This window comes from Manis pentadactyla, chromosome 9 (assembly GCF_030020395.1).
Source record: "Manis pentadactyla isolate mManPen7 chromosome 9, mManPen7.hap1, whole genome shotgun sequence".
NCBI classification, from domain to species: Eukaryota; Metazoa; Chordata; class Mammalia; order Pholidota; family Manidae; genus Manis; species Manis pentadactyla.
Window position 1 is genome coordinate 10,404,634 of NC_080027.1, and position 22,078 is coordinate 10,426,711.

Here is a 22,078-nt window from a genome sequence, read left to right on the forward strand (position 1 = left end):
TCCTTCAGTGCTGGGCCTAGCATACCACGCAGCCAGTTGCCAGTGCCTGGGGGTGGGTGGGTAGCAGAGCATCTACTGGGCAGCTTGGCAATGGGGGTAGAGGGCCCAAGACCCAGGAGACTGTAAACAGTTGCAGGACCAGGATGGTGCCTGGGTGGGCAGGAAAAGGGCCTCTGTCCTCTGCTCCAGGGCACAGGGAAGCCTTCCCTAAAAGGACTGAACACATAGCCCAGTATTATCTGCCCACAAGCCACTTCATCTGTCTGCAAAGTGAGCTTTGGCCCATCTGACAGCCAGGGAAACTGAGGCTGAGTTGCTGTGTGACTGCCCCAAGTTGCCAGCAGTTACATGGAGCTGGAGTGTGGCGTTGAACAAGTACCGGACTCCAGCAGAGAAGCCCAGGGAACCTGCCACCAGAGACCACTGACCATGGCCACCTCACACAGCAGTGACTGCCCTCCACTGCTTTTGAAGTTTTCTGGATGTCTCCCGGTAGGCTTCACTACCTGGGAAAGGCCCAGTGTCCTCAGGAGCCTGGACTGTGCCCAGTGAGGCTCAGAACCCCTCCTGAATTTGCTCAAGGCATGTCCACACGCAAACCTCTAAGTGTTGCCCCTCCCAGGCACTTGTATTTACACTAAATCCATGTGCCCAGCATATTCAAGCAGGAACTCCTCTTGAGGGGCACCCACCTCAGCCTCATTACCCTGCGCAGTATTAAGGCTGTGCTCTGGCAAAGTGCTGACACCACTCAACAGACACAGAACTGTTTTATTTGCAGAGGGGCTCTAATCGAATAAACCAAATCCCATGTCGTCATCTGACTCCTCAGACTCCTCCTTCTTCTCGTCCTTCTTCTCCTCTGCTGTGGGGGAAGGGACATGTAAGGGGCCTGCCAGTGTGCCAGAACCCCACAGGGACCTCCAGGCCTGGCAGAATGGCTCATTCACCTGCAGCTGGGGTGGAAGCGGCAGCAGGGGCTGCAAATCCTGGGGCAGTAGAGACAGCCACAGCCCCGCCAGCAGGCACACTGGCAAGTTTGCCAATACCTACAAAGCAGAGAGGTGAGGCCAAGGAGGCCAACAGGCACTGGTCTGAAGGCCACTTTACATGAAGACATAGTCTGCCTGATGAAAGGGGGCTGTCACCAATCACAGTGTCACAGGCTCCCATTCTCTCAGACAGGCAGCTCTGGTGCCCACTTCCCAACCCCCCAAACTTCTGGAAACTTGGCTACTAGGAATCCCTCCAAAAGAGGCTAGGCTATAGCGCTCCAACCTAGAGATAGTCGAACTGACATGCTTCTAACCGGGCAGGGACCAAGTCTGCTGCCCCAGCGTCCAGATCCCCAGTCCCAGCAGTGAGCTCAGACATGGCTGTTTGCTGAGCCAGCCTTGCCTGTCTCATGCCCAGGGTCAGCAACGACCGCGGAAACAGCCTAATCTCAAGTCCCATCAGCTCTAGCCTGATGTCATCAGAAAACCATGCGTCCAGGAACAGGGTGGGGGAAGGAGTCTGTGGTCATCCCTGGCATTCCCCCAGTGTCTGTTCCCAATTCTCTGATGGCACATAGTGAGACCTGTTTAGAGGCCTAGTTCCCCAGACGCTGCAGGGGCAGCCAGGTCTGAAACGAGCCTGGGACCCCCAACCATCCACTCCATGTCTAGAAGCGCCCACTGCAGGAGTCCACTGAGGCCCCGCGCACTCTTCTGGTGAGGCTTCTAAGGGTGCTCTGGTCCACAAGCGAAACCTGGCAGGCCACAGGTCGGCCGGCAGGGATTAGAATGGACCAGGAGGCGGACCCCCGCACACACTCTCACCCTGGGCAATGACGTCTTCAATGTTTTTTCCGTTCAGCTCACTGATGACCTGAAGGAGACGACCACAACCAGCAGTTACACAGACTCACTTGTCATATCCCCTGCCTTAACTTGAACTTCTCAAGCTAGGCCAGGGTGGCCTCAGGAGCACAGGAGAAAACGCCCTTAAACTCCTAGACCTGCATCTCCAGGCACAGTTATTACACAAACGTAGCTTCTCTGAATTCAGACATACTGAAAATGGCATACACAGGCTTTCTAAGACTTAGCAATACATAAAGGATGCAAAATATCTGTTTACCTCACATGTCAGGTTTTGAGTAGGCTGGGCACAAAAGAATGGCACGGAAGTGAATCTTGCCCATCGCCCTTCTGAAAAGGTAGTTACTAAGGAATTGTAAGTTGCACATGATTTGCATTGTACTTCCGCCGAACCATGGTCCCAACTTTACCTCACACCCACTTTTGCTTGAGGGCCGTTATCAGGGCCTCAACAAGGTCAGCCAATAAACAGCCACCTGGGCTGGCACAGGCCTCCGACACCCGCGGGCACGTCAAACTACACTCTCCCGGGGATAAAACCAGGGTTGGAGAGAGAGGACCCTATGTGCAGAGTATCGGGTAGGCCGGGGACTGCGAGCGGCCACCTTGTTGAGCCGGTCGTCGTCCGCCTCGATGCCCACGCTGTCCAGGATCTTCTTGATGTCCTTAGCGCTGGGGGAGGCATTGCCCCCGAGGGCGGCCAGCAGGTAGGAGGCGACGTAACGCATCCTGAGGCTGCAGGAGAGGACGGCGGCGTCACCCGGAGGTCTCCCAAGCCAGCCGGCCCGAGCGCGGCCGCGCGTGGTCTGGCCCGCGTCCCGTCCGCCCACCGCCCGCGCCCCAGCCCGCGCTCCGCCTGCTCCACTCACTCGGTGGCGGCGAACAGGCCTCCCGCGTGCGACCTCGGCGGCGGCAGGGTCGGAAAGGAAGACGCCGGCGCGGGGGGCGGAGGTAATCCGCTACCCAGAAGCCTCCGGGACCCGTGCGCAGTTCAGCGTGCGGGCGCCTTCGAGTGGCGTCACTCAACCAAGCCACTCCTTTGCCGCAGCAAAGGAGAAGGGCAGTGCTGGGGCCGCCTTCTTGTAACCAGCTCGAGCGTACCCCGAAACTCCTGGCGCGGCTACAGGAGACGAGACGCGAGGCGCACGTGGAGCGTTTCGCCCTTCAGAACTCCCAGCATGCCCCGCGGCTGACATGCTGGAGACGCACCCTTCGCGGGGGTGGGGGAGCCACGCAGCAGGTGTACTACAGGTCCCATGATGCTCGGTCACCGGAAGTGCGGGAGCCGCGGTCTGCGCGGATACACGCGGCAGCCCCGCCACGCTTCCGGCACTGGCCGCGGTGACGCATGCCCCTGGTCCGGGCGGCGGATGGGCCTCCCTGCGGGGCAGTGGCTGGGTTGGCTTGGAGCGGTACTCGCTGGCCCCTCATTCATTCCGTGTCGGGGTCCTGTAGCAGGCTGCCACCGGAGAGGGAGCGGCCCGGCCCTGTCTCCCGGAGCTTAGACTCCAGCGCGGGGACAGGAGTAAATGGTGGGGGCGTCGCTGTTTGCGACCCACCTGACGGTTGAAGCGGGGCCTCGGGCTGAGAGATGAGACCTGCTTTTGGCGTCTTCTTTTTGTTTTTGTTTTGTCTTTTAGATTCCTCACTTAAGTGAAATCATATGGTATTTCTCCTTGGCTGACTTATTTCACTTAACATAATACTCTAGGTCCATCCATGTCACAAATGGCAAAAATTCATTCTTTTTTATGGCCGAGTAATAGTCCGTTGTATATTTGTACCACCTCTTCTTTACCCATTCGTCTATTGATGGGACACTTAGGTTGTTTCCATGTTTTGGCTATTGTAAGTCATGCTGCAATAAACAGGAGTGCATACTGACTGGTGTTCTTAAGAGTCTTCCGGTAGCCTGTGTGAAAGCTGAATGGGGGATGGAGCTGCCCTTCCCATCAGGAGGGATGGTGGTAGCTGGGGAAGTGAAAGAAAGGACACATGGTGCGACTTGGGGCAGAACACGCAGAACTGGATGCATTCGGTTCAGATGGGAGGCTACCTTGAGAGTCCTACCTGGTTGAGGTTTGGCACTCACCAGCAATGTGGCCTTCAGCAAAATCTGATTTCTCACAGCCTCCTTTTACCCCCTTGTGAGATGTAGACAAAGATTGAATAAGGCAGCATGTGGGGAACCCCACTGTCAGGACATCTGGCCCAGAGTGACCGCCTGTAAGCAGGGTCACTGGGGCTGGGAGCCGGGTCTCTGCGGCACCTGAGTGGAGGCCTTTGGGGCTGTCCGGAGAAGGGCACAGTCTTGGAGCGCTGGCTTCTGGCGAGATGCGGTGTAGGGCAGCAGCTGTGATCCTCCCCGATACCGAACCCGCTCATTTTCACGCGGGTCCGGAGTGAACAACGTCTGCGCAGCGTGGCCCGGGGGCCAGAAGCTCTGCACCCGCGGGCGGGGAGGCGGCTCGGTGGGCGGGGCCGGGGCGGGGCCCAGGAGGTGGTGCCTGGATCCCGGCCCGCCCGGAAACGCGCCGGCGGGAACCTGGCGGTAGAGCGCGCCGCGCGGGTCGCGCCGGCCTGGACCGCAGAGACAGGCCGGCCACAGGCAGGCGGTGGGTGGTCTCCCGGCCCAGACGGCCCTCGGGCTGTCGGAGCCCCGAAAGCACGGTGCCTCGCTCTCCCCAGCGGACCGAGATGTAAACTGGAAGCGGCAGGAGAACCTTCCAGGGGTATGGGAGTGGGTCCGGTCCCCACTAGCCCAAACCGTCCAGGGCCCCCTTCCCCCATTTACCTCTCTGATAGCAGCGGCAGTCCCCTTCCCTTGCCTGGGTCACCGCCTCCACCAGCTAGTTGAGGGTCTCTGGACCTCTGGTCAAAGCTGCTGGGTGTGAAGCCTGGAGGTGGGACCGGACCCAGGAGAGTGGGAGACAGCCACGATGACCTGATAGCTCTAGGAGTCCCTTGTCCAAATTTCCAGCATTAGGACATGATGTCTCCCTCCTCCCCCTTCCCCACGAGCAGGTTCCCCAGGCTTCTCTGCACAGAGGAGTCTCCCTGCCTGCTGCCCTCTCAGCCCTTGGGATCAAATTCTCCAGTCCCAGTTCACCAATAATCTGTCCAGCGTAGGCGGTGGGCTCTGTGGACCAGTTGGCCTGGCTCTCCCCCAGCCAGACTCCCTGATCCCCTGATGGGAGGAGGGCCCAGCCCCACTCACACCAGCTCCTCCCCCACTCCGCAGCCTCCCCTGCCTTGCCTAAGCAGGCCTGCCTGGCGAGCTGGGACATGTCTGGCCCCCGAGGACAGCCAGTGGGCAATGGCTGCAGTGGCAGGGGGGCTGGAGCCCGAGGCGGCTGCTGCAGAAGATGCTGTAGAAGGTGCTGCAGATGCTGTGGGACCCTCGGCTCCCCCTTTCCTGGCTGGAAACCGGCTAAGCCTGGACCTGTACCCAGGGGGCTGTCACTGGCTGCTGCACCTGTGTGCCCAGCAGCCCACTCAGCTGCTGGAGGTGGAGTTCCTGCAGCTGAGTGGCCACGAAGACCCGCGGCTGTTGGAGGCCACCCTGGCCCTGGTGCCGCAGAGCCTGCAGCGCCTCCGCTCCCTGGTCCTCAAAGGTGAGTCCCAGCCCAGCCTGATCCCAGCCCTGCCACCATTCTCTGCACAACCATGACACCCCCTTACCTAGGCCAAGCTGGCTGAACTGGTTTCTGGACCCTGCAACTACCTGGTGGGGTGTTTTTCCTGAGGTGGGTCTCAGGTGATGGCCATCGGTCCCTGCCTCCCTCCATCTGCTGGTGTCTCTGTGTCCCTGCTGGGGTGGTGTTGGGTGAGGTCTTTGCCTCCGTGCACACAGCCGCTTCCCTGGTTGGCTGGCTGAGCTGGGACTTGGCAGTCTGGTTCTGAGGGCCACATCCACCATCTCCCTTCCCAGGTGGGCAGCGCCGGGCAGCACTGGGTGCCTGCCTCCGGGGCTCCCTGACCACACTCCCCACTGGCCTGAGTGGTCTGGCCCACTTGGCCCACCTGGATCTGAGCTTCAACAGCCTGGAGACACTGCCAACCTGCATCCTGAAAATGGAAGGCCTGGATGCCCTCCTGCTCTCTCACAACCACCTCTCAGAGCTGCCTGAGGCCCTGGGGGCCCTCCCTGCCCTCACCTTCCTCTCTCTGAGCCACAACCATCTGCGAGCACTGCCCACAACACTGGGGGCCCTATCCACCTTGCAGTGCCTCGATCTCTCTGAGAACCTTCTGGATACTCTGCCCCCTGAGATTGGAGGTCTGAGCAGCCTTGCTGAGCTCAATCTGGCCTCCAACCGGCTGCAGAGCCTCCCAGCCTCCCTTGGTAGGTAGCCCCCTTGGCTTGGAGCCTGATGGGGGGCGGTCCTCGGCCCCAGACCCCCCTGCACTCTCAGGTGGGCCACTCATTCTCTGCAGGGGCCCATGCGCATGCAGGCTTGGCCCACCTTCGCGCCCTTGCTCCTCCTAGGAGCCCTTGTTTGCTCCCCAACTTCCCTGGCCTCTCTCCCTTAAAGCACAGGCTTCCTGAGCTCTGAGTCCAGCCATGGGGCAAAGACTGACTAGGCTTCTCTGGGAGGCCCTAGCATGAGCACCCTGTCTCAGCCTGGCACTCCAGGCCTGGGGCAGCCCTGAGTGGTTCTCTGTGGCTCTAAGCCGGCACCTGCCCGCCCACCTGCAGTGGGGCTGCGGTCCTTGCGGCAACTTGTTCTGCACAGCAACCTCCTGACCTCAGCACCTGCTGGCTTGGCTCGCCTCCCGCTGCTCACCCGGCTGGACCTGAGGGACAACCAGCTCCGGGACGTGCCCCCTGAGCTACTGGATGCCCCCTTTGTGCGCCTGCAGGGGAACCCCCTGGGTGAGGCCTTACCAGACACCCACAGTCCCCCAGGTAAGCTGGTTGCTAGGGAGGGGCAGGCCATGGACAGAACACAGGCACCGTCACCATCCTAACAACTCATCTGTCCTTCCACAGGGTCACCCGTGGCCCTGGATGTACCTCAACTGTTCCTGACCTCAGACTTGGACAGGTGTGTGGGGGTGCTGGAGGGGCGTATGCACTGTCACGCAGTGCATGCTGGATACCTTGCCCATGCCTGGTGGTCTGCAGTCCCCCAGGGGTGCCAGGATCTGACATACAGGCCCTTTGTATCTAACCTGATGCCCCCGTGTCCTCACTCAGCTTCCCTGTGACCCCTCAAGGCTGCTCCGTGACCCTGGCCTGTGGTGTCCGCCTGCAGTTCCCTGCTGGGGCCACTGCTACTCCTGTCACCATCCGCTATCGACTGTGGTTGCCGGAGCCACACCTCATCCCTCTGGGTCCCCATGATGCTCTGCTCAGTGGTGTCCTGGAGCTGCAGCCCCATGGGGTGGCCTTCCAGCAGGCATGGCCAGGGCAGATCGGGGGCTGCTGAGGAGGGCCCAGGCACAGCCCCAGGGCTCATACCACCCTCGCCTGGCAGGAGGTGGGCCTATGGCTGCTCTTTGTGCCCCCTCGGGCCCGGCGTTGCCGTGAGGTGGTGGTCAGGAGCCTGAATGATGACACCTGGAGTGACCTGGTGACCCAGCTGGAGAAAGAGACACCCAAGGTGAGGGTCTGTCCAGGCCTGCTGGGAAGGAGTCCCAGGAGTGGCTCCATGTGGACCTCTTCCACCCTGCCTTGACCATGCTCCCTCCGACCCCCCTCCATGCCCAGCGGCTCTGGGCTCACTGCCAGGTGCCCCACTTCTCATGGTTCCTCGTGGTTTCACGCCCTGTGTCCGATTCCTGCCTGGTGCCACCAGAGGGGACATTGCTGTACTCATCGGGACATCCTGGTGTCAAGGTCATATTCCCTCCTGGGGCCACCACGGAGCCTCGTCGCGTCCACATGCAGGTTTGGGCAGGGCAGCTGTCGAGGGTGGCGGGTCGTGCTGCGGCAGGAAGGCAGGTATTCGGGTAGTCTGTCTGCCCCAGGTGGTGCATATGGCCCGCAGAGCCCTGCTGGAGGAGCCAGAGGCTGCTGCGAGCCCTCTGCTGTGCCTCTCCCAGAGTGGACCCCCCGGCTTCCTGCAGCCAGTCACTGTGCAGCTGCCTCTGCCCCCTGGTGTCACAGGTGACAGGCAGCCGTGTGGCATCCCTGGACATGTGGTCACGGGGTGGGGTGAGTGCTCAAAGGGGGAGCCCCTGCCTTGGAGGCCTCAGTCTGTGGCCCCTCCCATCCCCAGGCCTGAGTCTGGACCGCTCCTGCCTGCACCTGCTGCACCGGGCCCCTCCCGCAGCCGCCTGGGATGACATCACGGCGCAGGTGGCCCTGGAGCTCACCCACCTGTATGCTCGCTTCCAGGTCATGCACTTCTCCTGGTGAGGGCTCACTCAGCTTGCCCAAGCCCTGCCCTGTCCCCCCCCTCTGTGGGGGCACACCTGACCCACTTCCTGGCCCTCCCAGGTACTGGCTCTGGTACACCACCAAAACCTGCATTGGGGGCCTGGCACGCAAGGCCTGGGAGCGGCTGCGGCTGCACCGTGTCAACCTCATCGCGCTGCAGAGGCGCCGGGACCCTGAGCAGGTCCTGCTGCAGTGCCTGCCCCGAGACAAGGTGGGACAGGGGTCCAGAGGGCAGCAGGGTAGGTGCCAAGGGCCTGGCTTGGGGCGCGGGGCTTTGGGCTCTGAGCCAGGGGTGCCACCCAGGTGGATGCCACCCTGCAGCGGCTGCTGGAGCGGTACCGAGGCCCCGAGCCCTCTGACACTGTGGAGATGTTTGAGGGAGAGAAATTCTTTGCCGCCTTCGAGAGGGGCATTGACGTGGATGCTGGTATGCCCCTGTCCCTGGGGAGGGGACCCTGGGTCTGCCACCAGGTTCTCTGCTGAGCCCACACCTGCCCCCAGACCGCCCGGACTGTGTGGAGGGCAGGGTCTGCTTTGTCTTCTACTCTCACTTGAAGAACATGAAGGAGGTATATGTGACCACTGCCCTGGACCGGCAGGCTCAGGCTGTGCGGGGCCAGGTGGGTCCATGGGGTGGGGCCCCCAGGCTGCCTGGGCAGAGGCCAGAGCACTGACTCCACCTCGTCCCACCCCAGGTATCCTTCTACCGGGGAGCCGTGCCTGAGGAGGTGCCCAAGGAGGCAGAGGCTGCCCGACAGAGGAAAGCCACAGATGCCCTATGGATGGCCACCCTGCCCATCAAGCTGCCGGTGCGGCCCTGGGGGATCATGTGTGTGAAGGGGCGGGGCGGTGGAGAGGCCCAGGGGGCAGCCAGGGCCCATGGCATGCCTTCTTCCCCTCAGAGGCTGCGGGGGTCTGAGGGGCCGGGACGGGGATGGGGGCCTGTTCTCTCCCTGGCACCTCTGAACCTGGGCGATGCAGAGACCGGCTTCTTGACCCAGAGCAACCTGCTGAATGTGGCCGGGCGCCTGGGCCCTGACTGGCCAGCTGTGGCCCTGCACCTGGGCATGCCCTACCGTGAGCTGCAGCGCATCCGGCACGAGTTCCGGTGAGTTCCTTCGAGCCTCATGCCTGGGCCCTGGCCACCAGGAGGGCCATACTGGAGGCTGGTGGAAATTCCGTCCAGGGGGGCAAAGCAAGCAGGCAGCAGAGGGAGAGTCTGGCCTCACCTGGTCCAGGGCACAGGGAACCCATCCTGGGAGGGTGAGCAGAACCCCGAATGTGGCGGGTCCTGGGCTGGGCCCCTCTGTCACCACTCCCCCCTCCCAGGGACGACCTGGATGGCCAGATCCGCCATATGCTTTTCTCCTGGGCTGAGCGCCAGGCTGGACAGCGGGGGGCCGTGGGGCTCCTAGTGCAAGCCCTGGAGCAGAGTGACCGGCGGGATGTGGCTGAAGAGGTGCGGGCTGTCTTGGAGCTCGGCCTCCGCAAGTACCAAGATGGCATCCAGCGCACAAGCCTGGCACCTGGGGACCTTGCCCCATCTGGCCCTTCAGTGTCACAGTCCCCAGAGCCTGCCCAGGCCTAGACCACACTCTGGGTTGGGTTGGGCCCTGATGTGCCCTGGCCAAAGGTCAGAGGTTTCCACTTTCAAGCCTTCCCTGTGTTTGGGGACAGAAACACCCCACCCCACACACAACTCCTGGTGTGTAACAAACATGCACCATTATGGCTGCTGGCTCAGGGCTGTTTATTTGTTGAATGGAGGAGCTAGTGGAAGGCAAGCAGAGCCAGCAATCGGAGGCTTGGCCTCTGCTCCCTCCCATGTGTCCAGGCCTTCTGTTGTCCCTGGAGAGAGCGTAGCCCAGGTACAAAGTAACAGCTGGAGAACCAATGGCTGCAAAGTCACCTGTGTGCGGGACTCTGCATCCCCATTACCCACCGTTGGCTGCTGGGGCTTGACCAGCTCAGGCCTCTGAACACCTACTGTGCACCCGGACTCATCCTCCCTTAGGACAACTTAGTCTGAGCACTCCTCGCCACCCGCTAGCCCCACGGAGCTAATCTCTGGGTCCCCGGCACACACAGGGGCACCACTCTGGGGACCAAGGAAGGCCCGGTGCCAGCTGCTCGGAGCTCTGGCGCGGCCAGGCGCCGTGACCACGGCCGCCGGGAGGGGGAGCCGGAGCTCGCGTTGCTGCCGGGGGCGGGGCGCGCGCCGAGCAGACGCCTCTCCGCGTCTAGGTGCAGCCCCGCGCGCGGCACGGCGGGGAGGCGAGCGCGGCGGCGGCGGCAGAGTGCTCGGTGAGTGCCCGCTGGGCCGCTCCCTTCCGCCGGCTTACCCGAGCGCGGCCCGGCTGCGGGGACGAGGGGCGCCGCGGCAGCCGGGGGAGGTGACAACTGGCGCGACAGGGCAGCTCCGGCGGGGCCCGGGCGGGCGGATGCTCCGACCCGCTGCTGCCCGGGTGTGGAGGCCCTGCTCGCCCCAGGCGGTGACGGGCGCGCTCTCAGAGCACACGTGTCCCCGCGGGCTGGGCTCCTGGGGCCGGAGCACAGGTCAGGCCATGGGGAGCGCACATGTGGGACCTCACCGGACGTGTGTGTCCACGTGGGTGGCTGGAGTCTCCACGGCCTGGCGGCAGACAGCGTGGCCATCTGAGGCCCCGCAGGACTCCTCCAGCCGCATAGAGAGATGAGCCTGCGTCCAAGCTGAGCCCACAGCCCACATCCCTCTCATCTTTTGTCCATGGGTCAGCTTCCCTCCAGCCGTCAGGAAAGAAAGAGCCTTCCCTGGGGGAGGTTGAATGGGGAGCGAGTGGCCAGACCCTGAATCTCCCCACATTGACTTTCTTGGGGCTGGGGGAGCTCGGCGAATTCATTTGTGGGTCTGGAGGTAGCAGCTCATCCTTTAGGTGGTCTGTGTGCCAGGCACTGTCCTTAGCGTGCCTGTGGCCTCAGGTTACCTGGCCTGGGGAAGCAGGGTGGGGACAGTGAGGGCTGACAGCCCTGGGGCTGCAGGCCTGGATGGCGCTGCCTGCTTTCTAGGGCACCTTGGCATGAAGGGGTGGGCTGTCCTAGAAGCTGGGGATGGGACCCATGCAGTGAGGACAGAAGAGGGAGTTCAGGGTACACAGGACCCGCTTGCCAGTCTTCCCCAGGCAGAGCCCCCTCGCTCTGTTCTCAAGCCTTCCCTGCTGCCACTGGGACCCCCAGCTGACTTCTCAGGCCTGGGATCTGGGCCTGCTTCTTCCTGAGACCAGGGCTCCCCTCCCTGCCTTTGGTGGCCTGTCTGAATCCTGGACCCTGTCACACAGTGTCCCTTCCCCTAGACAGGAGGTGGGGTCTGGTGATGCTCAGGGAGGCAGGGCTCACTCAAGTCCCCTGGGAGACCAGAGAGGATGCAAGCTCTGCTTCCAGGGTGCAGGGCTGCAGAGAGAGCTGGCTGCAGCCAGTCTACACCTGAAGGTGGGGTGGTGGAGTAGGGAGGGACAGGTTGGGTTGAAGTTCAGAGGTCAGAATTCTGCAAGCTGGGCATGGAGGAGCAGGGCCCTGGCATGAGGCCCTGGGTGTGTGGGACGGGCACCTTGGCAGGACAGAGGCTCTGCAAGTGCCGCTTCCCGTGTCAGCAGGCCTATGGGTGGCAGCCAGTGGCCTCTGAGACCCAGTGTCCCTTTTCCCTGGCCTGCGCAGACAGGAGTGTCTTCCTCTGCTCCAGCTCGAGGTTGCCCTAAAATGTGCCTTCCACAACTGACACACGGGTCCCACAGGCACGAGTGGGCACGGACCCATGTCCACCCCAGGGCACCAGATTCCTCAGGCAGAGGTCCACCAGGCCTGGGCACAGAGGGAGCACCCTCCTCGGGGTTTCAGGGCCCTGGACAGATCCAGCCTGCAGGCTGCATGCAGGAACCCACCAGGCAGCTGGAGTCCTTGCAGGCGAGTGGCCTGGCTTGGTTGGGTCAGCCTGAGTCAGATTCCCTGTCCCCTGGGCTGAGGGGGCCGCCGCCCTCCCGTCTCCTGCCTTTTCCCACGACTGCAGGGAGCCTCAGCGCGCCCAAAGTGAAAGAGAAAGTCGCTCCCCCGAGGCGGCCCCGCCCCGCCCCGCGGCCAATCCCCGCAGCCGGCGCCGCCCTCGGCCGCCGGGTCTCCTCGGTGAGCTCGCCGGCTGTAGGCTCCGAGCCGGGTCCGGTGCACCTCCGGGTGAGCGGGACATGGGGCGGGGGGCGGCGGCGGAGGCAGAGGGTCCCTCCTGGCCGGTGAAAGCCGGGGTGAAGGTCACCAGTCCTTGGAGGGACCGCGGGTGTGAGCCAGCCGTGTGACCCTGGGCCGCAGGGCCGTGCAGGAGAGCCTGTGACAGCTGGCTTCTGCGGGGGCCTGGGGGAGGCAGGGGGAGGCCCCTGGAGCCCTGCCCCTAGTGAAAGGGGCCCCTCTTCTTCCCAGGCCTAGAGTGGGTGGGGGACCGACCCCAGGGAGCCTCAGAAGGGCAGCCATCCTCCTCCCACTGGCCCCCAGCCATGCCCCCCCACAGCCCTGAAGCTGCCAGGGGTTCTGGGCTCCTGTTTGTGTGTGTGTGTTTCTGCTTAGGAGTGAGATTCCTGGACGCGGTGGAGAGGTGGTAGGAGCTCGGGTGGGCAAGGATGGTGCTTTTCCGAGGGGAGGCGTGTTTGGGGATCCAGTGTTGAAGCTGCCCTGGCACTGGGGGCTGCACCTGAGCTGGCAGCGCCTATCTGGGCAGCCCTGAGCGGAGCCTCGGCCGTGGGGTCCTGGGTTGCCAGGGAGGAGACTCCAACCTCCCTCCTGAAGAGGCCAGGCACCAGCTGCTTCTGTTCAAGGTTGGGGGGGCATCACCGCCACCCAGGCTAGTCTGAGGTGCTCTGGCTGTCAAAGTGGCCTCAGCCGCTGCCTCTCTTAGAGGCTCCTGGCCCTTTAAAGGCTGAGCAGGCTCACGTGCATGCTCTTCTGCGTGTGCACGTGAGCTTGTGTGTGAGCAAGGCCTGCTGGGAGGGCAAACTGTTGGGGGGCCTTGAGGGGAGGCAGGGTGGCCCCAGGGATGGGTCAAGTAGCAGGCACCGACCCCCCAAGCATGGGTGGTGGGGGCAGGAGACTTCTGGGAGAAGCTTATTTCTCTGGTGTGCCCCTGAACTTTCTGCCCCGCCTTCTGATGATTCCAGCCCCTCTTCCTTCTAGGACCAAAGGGGTGATTTTTAAATCCCCCTGAACGAGGAGGACGCCCCTCCCCCTCTGACCACCACCTTGTCCCCCTCCGCCACTGGGCATCTGCCTCTCCACCTCGTCCTACCTGGGTGTGCTCTAGATAAATGGCTGATAAGCAGATCAGGTCAGAGTGCAACCCTACCTTTGGTCTTGGCCTAGCCCCTACCTGCCCTGACCAGTGACCGCCATCCTGACACTCCCTCTGCCCACAGTCTGCCAGCCAAGCTCATCAATGGCGGCATCGCTGGGCTGATCGGGGTCACCTGCGTGTTCCCCATCGACTTGGCCAAGACGAGGTTGCAGAACCAGCAAAATGGCCAGCGCATGTACACCAGCATGTGAGCGCTCCTGGGGGTGGGGAGCTGGCCAGCACATGTTTGGGGATGGGGATGGAGGGTCGGCCAGCGGACACCTGGGGGCAGGGGCAGCAGGCATGAGGAGCCATGTGATGTGGGGGCTGCAGAGGTCAGACTCCTTCTCTGCGCCTGAGTCCCCCACCCCCGTTTAATAAAGAGGCAGCTGAGGCAGGGCAGGCCTGGGGGAGCTCCTACCGGGATCTGCGTTGCTCCCCGGCTGGTCCCCAGCTCACCCCCAGCTTACCCCACCCCCTGGCCGCAGGTCGGACTGCCTCGTGAAGACCATCCGCTCAGAGGGCTACTTTGGCATGTACCGTGGTGAGGCTCGATGGGGTCCTGGGCGGCCCTGTCCCTCAGCCTTGGGTCCGCCAGTGGTCGGGAGGCAGGAGGGAAGGCAGGGCAGCAGTGGGGCCTGGGTGTGAGTGTGCCTCTGGGGCCACCAGCGGGGTGTGGGCACCGCGCTGGGCTGGATGACAGGATCTCTGCGGAGGGGCCCTTCTCAGCCCCCTCCCAGGGCATCACCCTGCCCTCCGCTCACTGCCAGCACACAGCAAGGTAGGACACTGTGTCTCTTCACCAGTGGCTGCAGCCTCCTCCCCTGCCTTCTGGTACAGGCAGGACACCATCTGTGCCAGGACACTGGGAGCAGGTGGGAGGCATTACTGCAAAGCAGCTTAGGAAGCAGTCCCCAAGCCCAGTCTGCCCACATGCCAGGCAGCCCTAAGCCCTCACGGCCGAGAGGGCCCCTTACCCACACCAGGCCAGGTGTGGCCATGCACACCGCGTCCTTTCAGCCAGCACCAGCACCTTCTGACCTGGGGAGAGGGGCTCCTCAGCGAGGCCCACCAGGCTGGAGTGGGAGGCTGTGCAGAGCGCCTGCAGGCCTTGCCCCTGTCCCCGCCTGTGTCCACCACCACCCAGCACAAATGTGGGTGAGAGGGCAGGAGGCGGCGGCCAGGGAGTGACTGTGGTAGCCCTTGCCAGCTGGAAGGCCAGGGCTGGCTGAGAGCCTGCCAGCTGGGCTACCAACCTGCCCGTGTTCCCCCGTGTGCCCCACAGGAGCTGCTGTGAACCTGACCCTTGTCACCCCAGAGAAGGCCATCAAGCTGGCAGCCAATGACTTCTTCCGATACCAGCTTTCCAAAGACGGGTGAGGGGTGGGGGCTTCTGCCTGGCTGCTGGGGCCCAAGATCGTGAGGGGGCAAGGGGAGGGGTCTAAGCCTGCAGGCAGGACAAAGGCTCTGCCCTCCCTCATCCTCCCCACCTCTGAATGGGGGGCACTTGGGGAGGTGCTGAGCCAGTGGTCCTTTGCCTCCAGCCACTGTCTGTCACCCCCTGTATGTTAGGATTCGGGCCGCATCAGCCAGCCTTCCCCTGTCACCAGAGGGTGGAACTGAGCGGGTAGCCCACTGGGGCACTGGAGGCCCCCAGCCTCTCCATTTGTCTTTGCTCAAAATCGGCCCCGCTGCCTTTTGCAGACCTTGCCCTTGTGCCGTCTCCCTGCTGGGCTTGGTGCCCGTGGCTGGAAGGCCTGGAGGAGTATTTGGCCAAGGGGTGCTGTACCCCCACAGGGCTGCGTCTGTCCCCACTGCTCCCATTCCCCTTCACACCCAGGCACAGTGGGCAGCCCTGGATGGTGGGACCTCTGACTCTTCACCAAGGCCCCCCTCTGCGCTGCAGGCAGAAGCTGACCCTATTTAAGGAGATGCTGGCAGGCTGTGGAGCAGGCACCTGCCAGGTGATTGTGACAACCCCCATGGAGATGCTGAAGATCCAGCTTCAGGACGCGGGCCGCATTGGTGAGAGCGTGTGGGGGAGAGGGGGGTGGGAGGGGCCGCCCTCCCTGAATTGGGAGGGAGAGCAGCAGGCCCCTCCCCATTCTCCCAGATGCCCAGAAGAAGATACTGGCTGCCCAGACCCAGCTCCCAGCCCAGGGGGACACCCGACCACCAGTGGAGGCTCCGTCTGCCCCCCGGCCCACGGCCACCCAGCTGACCCGGGACCTGCTGCGGAGCCGTGGCATCGCTGGCCTCTACAAGGGACTTGGAGCCACGTTGCTCAGGTGGGAGGGATAGAGAGGCTGGGAGGAAGGGGGCCCACCTGCTGGCACCTACCTCCTGGTCACCACTGACCCCCTCCACAGGGACGTCCCCTTCTCCGTTGTGTACTTCCCCCTCTTTGCCAACCTGAACCAGCTGGGCCAGCCAGCGTCCGGAGAGAAGTCTCCTTTCTATGTGTCCTTCCTGGCCGGCTGTGTGGCTGGGAGTGCAGCTGCAGTGGCTGTCAACCCCTGTGATGGTCGGTGCCCTGGGGAAGGGGGCTGGGGTCGAGGGGCTGGGCAGGAGGCTGGCAGGGCCCTATCCTGACTGCACACCCCCTGCAGTGGTGAAGACGCGGCTGCAGTCACTCCAGCGTGGCCTCAATGAGGACACTTACTCTGGCTTTCTGGACTGTGCCAGGTGGGCAAGGCCCCAAGGCAGCGGGCTGAGGGGGCCCCAGTGCCCGCTCTGACCCGCCTCTCCCTGCAGGAAGATCTTGCGGCATGAGGGCCCCTCGGCCTTCCTGAAGGGCGCCTACTGCCGTGCCCTGGTCATCGCCCCGCTCTTCGGCATCGCTCAAGTGGTCTACTTCCTGGGCATCGCCGAGACGCTGCTGGGGCTGCTGCAGCCCCCGCAGCCCCCCAGGCCTTCAGCCCAGCTGGACCAGACTGCAGCCAGAGCCGGGCGGCCTGCCCAGGACTGAGCAAGGGATTGTCTCTCCCCACCCCTCCCCACATGGACGGGGGGAGGCGGAGGAAGGGGCTCAGAGGCCACATGGGTGGTCCACACATGGCCTCCCAGCAGTCCTGCCTGTGCAACCACTGGGATCAATGTCTTATTTATGTAGAAAATGTGGAAATCTTTACATTCCCGGAGCCGGCCCCTACCCAGCCCTGCCCTGGCTGGAGTACCCCTGGGACAGAGCTGGTCTCTATACTGGGGGCCTCAGACCTGGGCTAGGCAGGCAGGACCCTACACTCCAGTCTGCCAGCTTTTGTCCCCAAGGCTTGGCCCCTCAGCCACAGAGGGACCCCACACAGACCTACTCATTAGCATGTGGAGCGCAGTGGTTCTGTCCATCCCCTCTGTCCATGTTCAGCCTCCCTGCTGCTCTCCTCGTCTCAGCCAAGACTCCGTTTTGCACCTTGGCAAGCTTTGCAGGAGGATTGGGGTCTGCTGCCCCCACCACATTGAGCCAGGGGTCCCAAGTGGGAGGTTCTGCTGAGTACTGACTCCCGGGGCAAGCCTACTCCTCACTACTGTGGGACCCAGCATCCCTTCTGGTGGCCCTCCTGCCACCGCCCTAGGCTGGGGGCCCAGAGCATGTGAGGTGTGGGGAGCAGGTTGTGTCTACAAGCCCTCAGCTGACCTTGCCTCTTGGATGGGGCCCTGGGAGGCTGCTCCCTTTCCCCCATGGCCAGGATGTGTGTGTGTGTGGTGTGTGTGTGTGTGGTGCGTGTGTGTGCGTGTGTGGTGTGTGTGTGTGTGCTGTATGTGCCCTAGACTCCCCTCTGACCCCATCTAGAAATTGATTTCTCCAGCCTGGCCCCTCTTGCTGCATCTTCAGCAGACCCCTCTTCTGACACCCCCCACCCTGGGTCTCCGATTGGCCAGTGGGGAGGGGAGGGATTAGGACCAGTATGGAGCCTGGAGCATCTGCTCTGCTTTCTGGGGTCTGGGAACTACCCTAGGCCTCCCAGGCTCACCCTGTTCTCTGGGCCTCTGCATAAGGCCCTTGACCACACACCATAAGCTCTGCCCTCCCAGCCCCCCAGCCCCGCTGATGTCGTGAATTGAGTGGCCACGTGATTGGTGATTGTGTTGGTGATTGATTCTGTCATGCTGGTGCTGTGTCCCTCAACCTGGGCCCCCTCAGTGGAGGCCCTCCCCAGTGACACTACCTGGGGCTCTGGCCTGGGCCCCCTGTTCACGGTTGTTCCTGGGAGCTGCCCCCTCCCGTCACATCTGTACCTTGGAAGCTGCTGCTTTACAGAATTATATTTTTTTCTTTTGAAAAGTTTTAAAAGTTGTAACTTTTGTGTCTTGTCATGTAAGAAGATAAATAAATATTCTAAGTAGATGCCTTCTGTCTGAGACAACTCTTAAGGGGTGAAGGGAAAGGGCAGCCCCCCTTGGTACTGGCCCCCCAGCCGCGGCAGACCCCAGTCCGTCTGCCCACCCACTGACGGCACATTGTCCCGAGGGGATCCTGGGTGGGGCCGCTCCGTGACTCCCGCGCTGCCTAGGTTGGGGGTAAGAGAAGGGGAGCCTCAGCCCCTCGCCTCCCCGGCCCTAAGCAGTCCTTGGGGGACCCCAGAGCTCCCTGCCGGCGGCGGGGAGCGGGGCCGGCCGGGGGGCGGGGTCGGCGCGGATCGGTCCCGCCCCCCTGCTTCCTGCGCTGGGCGGTGCATTGTGGGAAACTCCCAGTCCCCGCAGCCACCGCAGCCGCCGCAGCAGCCGCTGCCGCCTGGTCTTGCGGAGAACGCGGAGCGCTGAGCGGGTAGCGCCGGGAGCAGCAGCGTAAGGCGGCGGGGGCTCCGAGGCCGGGCCCAGGGCGGGACGGGGATCTGGGCCCCGCGGGGCGATGCGGCGGTACCCCGCCTTGAAGGTCACCGGGAGGCGCCCGCGGGCCCTTTGCTCTTGGGCACTGCGGCCCGGCGCGGGGTTGGGGGAGCGGGGGGGGTACCGGCAACCGGCTGACGTCAATGCGAGCCAGAAGTAACCGAGGGTCTTGGGGTGGGAGAGCAGACCACTGGCCCTCGGCGACCTTGACGTGTAGGAGCTGGTCGCCCCTCCAGAGTGGCTGGGGTGAGGGCTGCTGGGGCTCCTGGGAAGTGCGGCAGCAGCTGGGGCTCCCACCGGGACACTCCAATTGCACTGTGACCTTCAAACGACCTCCGGTGTGGTTAGTGTCCCTGGCCAGGGCCGGGAACCTGGGCTGCCTCTCCCATAGGCTCCCAATCCCTGAGGATGGGGCTGGGGTTTCTCATCCTCCTCAAGGACGGGAGACAGGTGGTGTCTAGGTCCTCCGGGAGGGATAACTCAGACGCAGGTGGCTAGGCCCCATTTCCCCCCCATCCCAGAGATTGGGGATCTGGACCAGGCCTTTCCTACAGTGGCCGGCCCAGATTCAGGGATGCTGACACTGACAGCTACAGGGGATGCCCCCATCTGGTGCACACCAGGGACCCCTTTGCCCCTGAGACAGGTACAGCCCTCAGCTCAGGAAGGCTTTGCCCTTAAGCTGAAGCAGGCAAAGCCGGTCTTGTGGGTGCGCACCAGGAGCTGGGGAGCAGCCGATGGCTGGCAGGAGGCAAAGGCCTGTCGCTGCCCACCTGGCTTCTCCAGCTTCATGGGGAGACACCTCAGCATGTGGCATCCAGAGACTGCTGGCATGGGCCCCCTCCCGCCCCACTGGTGCTAAGAGCCCAGACCCTGGATTTCTGCCCTGCCCAGAGCCCCCTCCGCTAAGACCCAGTTGCCCTCCTGAGAAGGGTACATTGTTGGTTCTGCCCAGGCCCACTGTGGCTGCTGTCCACCTCCCCTGACCACACACCCTTCCCAGGTCTGGGTGTGTGCTCACTTCCCTGAAAGGGCCACCTTACCACAGGCCAGTGTGATGGACACAGCATGTGTGGGCAGGACCGTTCTGCACAGGAGGAAACGGAGGCCTCCTGCAGGTCCAATCCTGCAACCCCAGTCCGTGGGGGGCCTGTAGCCTCTTCCTGTGTTGTTGGAGGGGCTTCTCAGGGAGCAGCCAGGGGCAGAGGAGGCCAACCGTGGAAGAGGGGCATCCTGAGCCAGCTCCTGGGGGAGTCAGAGAGCTGGGCAGAGGCTCTGCAGGGATGAGGCAGTGAGGCTGTACAGGAAGGCCGAGTCTCCTGCCACGGGGTCTTTGTGTTTCCCTCCAGGCCCATGTAATGCCCGAGGGTGAGCTGTCCTGAGCTGCTGTGGTCCAGCCACCTGCCCATTCACGTACACCCCACGCAGCCTGCCAGCAGCACCTGCCATGGAGTCCAGAGGGAAGTCAGCCAGCAGCCCCAAGCCTGAAACCAAGGGGCCCCAGGCTGCTGCCGAGGCCAGAGCCCCCCCAGCTGCAGATGGGAAAGCCCTCTTGGCTAAGCCGGGGAAGAAGGAACCTCAAGCAGAGAAGCAGGAGTCTCCTGCAGCCCCCACCCCTCCATCTGCCAAGAAGACCCCGGCCAAGGCAGACCCTGCCCTTCTCAACAACCACAGCAACCTGAAGCCAGCCCCTGCAGCCCCTAGCAGCCCAGATGCCACCCCTGAGCCCAAGGGCCCTGGGGATGGGGCTGAGGAGGACAAGGCCCCCAGCAGGGGCCCAGAGGATCGAGGCCCCTGCCCCTTTGAGAACTTGACCCCCCTGCTGGTAGCTGGCGGGGTGGCTGTGGCAGCTGCAGCCCTGATTTTTGGCCTGGTCTTCCTGGTCCGGAAAAAATGATGGCTGGTGCCCAGGTGCCCACCTCCTGTACAGACCTAGGGAATCCAGTGCATGCCGAACTCACATACCGCTATCCATACACGCATATATCCATAATATACATACATATATACCCCCACGTACATGCAGAGGGAGAGAGGGAAGCCCCCCAAAACAGAAACTAAGCCCCCTCAGCTGGTCCCCAGGGATTCCCCCTCTCAATGTCCAGGGCAGAAAGAGTCCAGGCCCTGGATTTCCCAGACTGCCCCAAGTGGGGCTCTGACATTGGGTGGAGAGACTCCGATGCCAGCCTGGGCCAAGGTACCTTGGGCCAGTGGAAGGGGTGGTCCCTGAGTGTGGCCTGCCCACCCACAGGCAGGCGTATCCAGAATGAATGTGCTCACATGTGCCAGCCTGTCCTGAGAGGCCCCAGGGGCCCTGTGGGCCTCCTGGCAGCAGCATCCTGAGGGGCCCCCAGTGATGGGAACTCCAGGGCTGGGCAGGGGTCTGGGATGGGTTCCAACCTGGGTCTAGCCCATGTGGGGACATTAAAGGGTGTGGCTGTCTCTCCCCTTTTCTGTTCTTCACTTGGAACTGGGTAGTGGGGGGGTCCACCTGTGGGTCTGGTCAGTGGGGCTGACTTGAAGTGGTCAGTCAGGTCAGCAGAGCTTCCATGCCACCTCTGTCCATTGACTGAATGCTGGATGGCTGGACTGAACCCAGAGAACGGTCTCTCACAGCTCACCTGATAGCTTGTGCCTCAGGGGAGCCCCTGAGGCTGGGGCCACCGCACTTCCTGCCCGGGGCCCCCTCCCCATTCTGCAGCAATTAGCCGAGAGCCTGGCAGGAAGGCAGGTATCAGGGACCCGCCTGGCAGCTGTACCTGCCCAGTCCCCGTAGGTGGCCCCTCCTGCCTCATCCAGTGTCCTGAGTCTAACAAGCGTATAAATGCAATAACAGGTAGAGTAGAACCGCTTGGTGGGTGACTGTCACCCAAGTCCACTGCCCCACTGCGCCTGCAGGGAGACCGTGCTGTGCACCCCCTCAGCATGTCTGGTCTCAGCCTGGCTCCTGACGGGGTGGCATCAGGTAGGCTCTGGAGGTTGGTGGTGGGCATGCAGGAGCCTGACGTGCCCTTGCCTGGCCCGCTGGGCTGAGTGGAGACTAGTCTGAAATAAACTCTATTGTCTAAAGGCTGCGCTATTGTCCTCCTCACCTGCACGTGGCCAGGAGAGAGACTGGGGCTTCCTGTCCAGGCACGGGCAGCAGGGGGTGTCACATATGCACGGCAGGGCTTTCCAGGGAGGGCTAGGGAGCCCCAGATACTCCTCACCAGCCCCTCCTGCCACCTCCATGCCCTGCGCCATCCCAGACAGCCACACCCAGGACTTTGTGGGCATCCGCCTTCAGGCCTAGGCTACTGACCAGAGTGCACAGGGCAGAGTTGGGACTGAGCAGTTGAATGGGGCAGGGACCCTGCTCCTCAAGTTGGCGTCTCCAGCCCTGACTGCTCCACGCATCTCTGTGGGCGCAGAGGAGGCTGTGGAAAGGGGGCTTCCTCCTCTCATCACTTGCTGCCCACAGCTCCCAGAGCCCACTCTGGCCAGGTGTCCAACTGGCCAGGCCTTCCTGTGTCCCAGCTGGGGCGAGACCACTGGGTGTGGACTGGGGTGAGCAAGGCCCCATTGGGCCCCAACAGTGCACCTGCAGGATTTGTACCCTGGGCCCTTCCTCTGCCAGGCCTCCTTTGAGCTGGCATGGGGGGGGCACATCTTCCCCTTCTT

General features: G+C 63.1%; 4 protein-coding genes and 1 non-coding gene across 8 annotated transcripts; 3 read left to right on the top strand and 2 right to left on the bottom strand.

Moving 5' to 3' along the window:
* Positions 1-751: 751 nt before the first annotated feature.
* RPLP2 (ribosomal protein lateral stalk subunit P2) lies at positions 752-2,989 on the bottom strand. Of its 3 annotated transcripts, none has more exons than XM_036875802.2 (5): positions 2,732-2,989; positions 2,468-2,591; positions 1,821-1,869; positions 951-1,049; positions 752-862 (listed from the first exon to the last, which is right to left on the bottom strand). In XM_036875802.2, exons 2-5 carry the CDS (start codon positions 2,588-2,590, stop codon positions 789-791), a joined length of 345 nt encoding a protein of 114 aa, XP_036731697.1. In that variant the 5' UTR covers position 2,591; positions 2,732-2,989; the 3' UTR covers positions 752-788. The 3 variants fall into 3 exon arrangements, with proteins under 3 accessions (XP_036731697.1, XP_036731696.1, XP_057362741.1); XM_036875801.2 differs by having other exon boundaries at positions 752-865; positions 2,732-2,988; XM_057506758.1 differs by having other exon boundaries at positions 752-865; positions 2,468-2,597; positions 2,732-2,910.
* On the bottom strand, positions 1,658-1,792 carry LOC118907417 (small nucleolar RNA SNORA52). The gene has a single exon (XR_005022798.2). It is a non-coding gene; the product is annotated as a small nucleolar RNA SNORA52 (small nucleolar RNA).
* Positions 2,990-4,385: 1,396 nt separating the features above from the next.
* On the top strand, positions 4,386-9,985 carry PIDD1 (p53-induced death domain protein 1). Its single transcript, XM_036875792.2, has 16 exons — positions 4,386-4,594; positions 5,104-5,476; positions 5,794-6,207; positions 6,562-6,771; positions 6,856-6,910; positions 7,063-7,264; positions 7,343-7,468; positions 7,576-7,755; positions 7,836-7,974; positions 8,087-8,222; positions 8,308-8,458; positions 8,551-8,674; positions 8,749-8,867; positions 8,943-9,056; positions 9,150-9,355; positions 9,577-9,985. Exons 2-16 carry the CDS (start codon positions 5,179-5,181, stop codon positions 9,833-9,835), a joined length of 2,733 nt encoding a protein of 910 aa, XP_036731687.2. The 5' UTR covers positions 4,386-4,594; positions 5,104-5,178; the 3' UTR covers positions 9,836-9,985.
* A 1,730-nt stretch (positions 9,986-11,715) lies between these two features.
* On the top strand, positions 11,716-17,936 carry SLC25A22 (solute carrier family 25 member 22). Of its 2 annotated transcripts, XM_036875798.2 has the most exons (10): positions 11,716-12,447; positions 13,435-13,585; positions 13,674-13,799; positions 14,080-14,135; positions 14,877-14,967; positions 15,498-15,616; positions 15,705-15,879; positions 15,961-16,115; positions 16,201-16,276; positions 16,346-17,936. In XM_036875798.2, exons 2-10 carry the CDS (start codon positions 13,566-13,568, stop codon positions 16,557-16,559), a joined length of 1,032 nt encoding a protein of 343 aa, XP_036731693.1. In that variant the 5' UTR covers positions 11,716-12,447; positions 13,435-13,565; the 3' UTR covers positions 16,560-17,936. The 2 variants fall into 2 exon arrangements, with proteins under 2 accessions (XP_036731693.1, XP_036731695.1); XM_036875800.2 differs by lacking the exons at positions 11,716-12,447; positions 13,435-13,585 and having other exon boundaries at positions 13,677-13,795.
* A 319-nt stretch (positions 17,937-18,255) lies between these two features.
* Positions 18,256-21,487, top strand: CEND1 (cell cycle exit and neuronal differentiation 1). Its single transcript, XM_036875959.2, has 2 exons — positions 18,256-18,376; positions 19,768-21,487. Exon 2 carries the CDS (start codon positions 19,866-19,868, stop codon positions 20,313-20,315), a length of 450 nt encoding a protein of 149 aa, XP_036731854.1. The 5' UTR covers positions 18,256-18,376; positions 19,768-19,865; the 3' UTR covers positions 20,316-21,487.
* The last annotated feature ends 591 nt before the right edge of the window (positions 21,488-22,078 follow it).

Bases quoted from the DNA above. Each gene is read 5' to 3' on its own strand.
- RPLP2 (XM_036875801.2), bottom strand. From the start codon at position 2,590: ATGCGTTACGTCGCCTCCTACCTGCTGGCCGCCCTCGGGGGCAATGCC. The intron at 1,870-2,467 runs GTGGCCGCTCGC...CGTCTCCTTCAG, and splicing joins ACGACGACCGGCTCAACAAG to GTCATCAGTGAGCTGAACGG. The intron at 1,050-1,820 runs GTGAGAGTGTGT...TCTGCTTTGTAG, and splicing joins TGAAGACGTCATTGCCCAGG to GTATTGGCAAACTTGCCAGT.
- PIDD1 (XM_036875792.2), top strand. From the start codon at position 5,179: ATGGCTGCAGTGGCAGGGGGGCTGGAGCCCGAGGCGGCTGCTGCAGAA. The intron at 6,208-6,561 runs GTAGGTAGCCCC...GCCCACCTGCAG, and splicing joins GAGCCTCCCAGCCTCCCTTG to TGGGGCTGCGGTCCTTGCGG. The intron at 8,675-8,748 runs GTATGCCCCTGT...ACCTGCCCCCAG, and splicing joins GGGCATTGACGTGGATGCTG to ACCGCCCGGACTGTGTGGAG.
- SLC25A22 (XM_036875798.2), top strand. From the start codon at position 13,566: ATGGCTGATAAGCAGATCAG. The intron at 14,136-14,876 runs GTGAGGCTCGAT...TGTGCCCCACAG, and splicing joins CTACTTTGGCATGTACCGTG to GAGCTGCTGTGAACCTGACC. The intron at 16,277-16,345 runs GTGGGCAAGGCC...CTCTCCCTGCAG, and splicing joins GGCTTTCTGGACTGTGCCAG to GAAGATCTTGCGGCATGAGG.
- CEND1 (XM_036875959.2), top strand. From the start codon at position 19,866: ATGGAGTCCAGAGGGAAGTCAGCCAGCAGCCCCAAGCCTGAAACCAAG.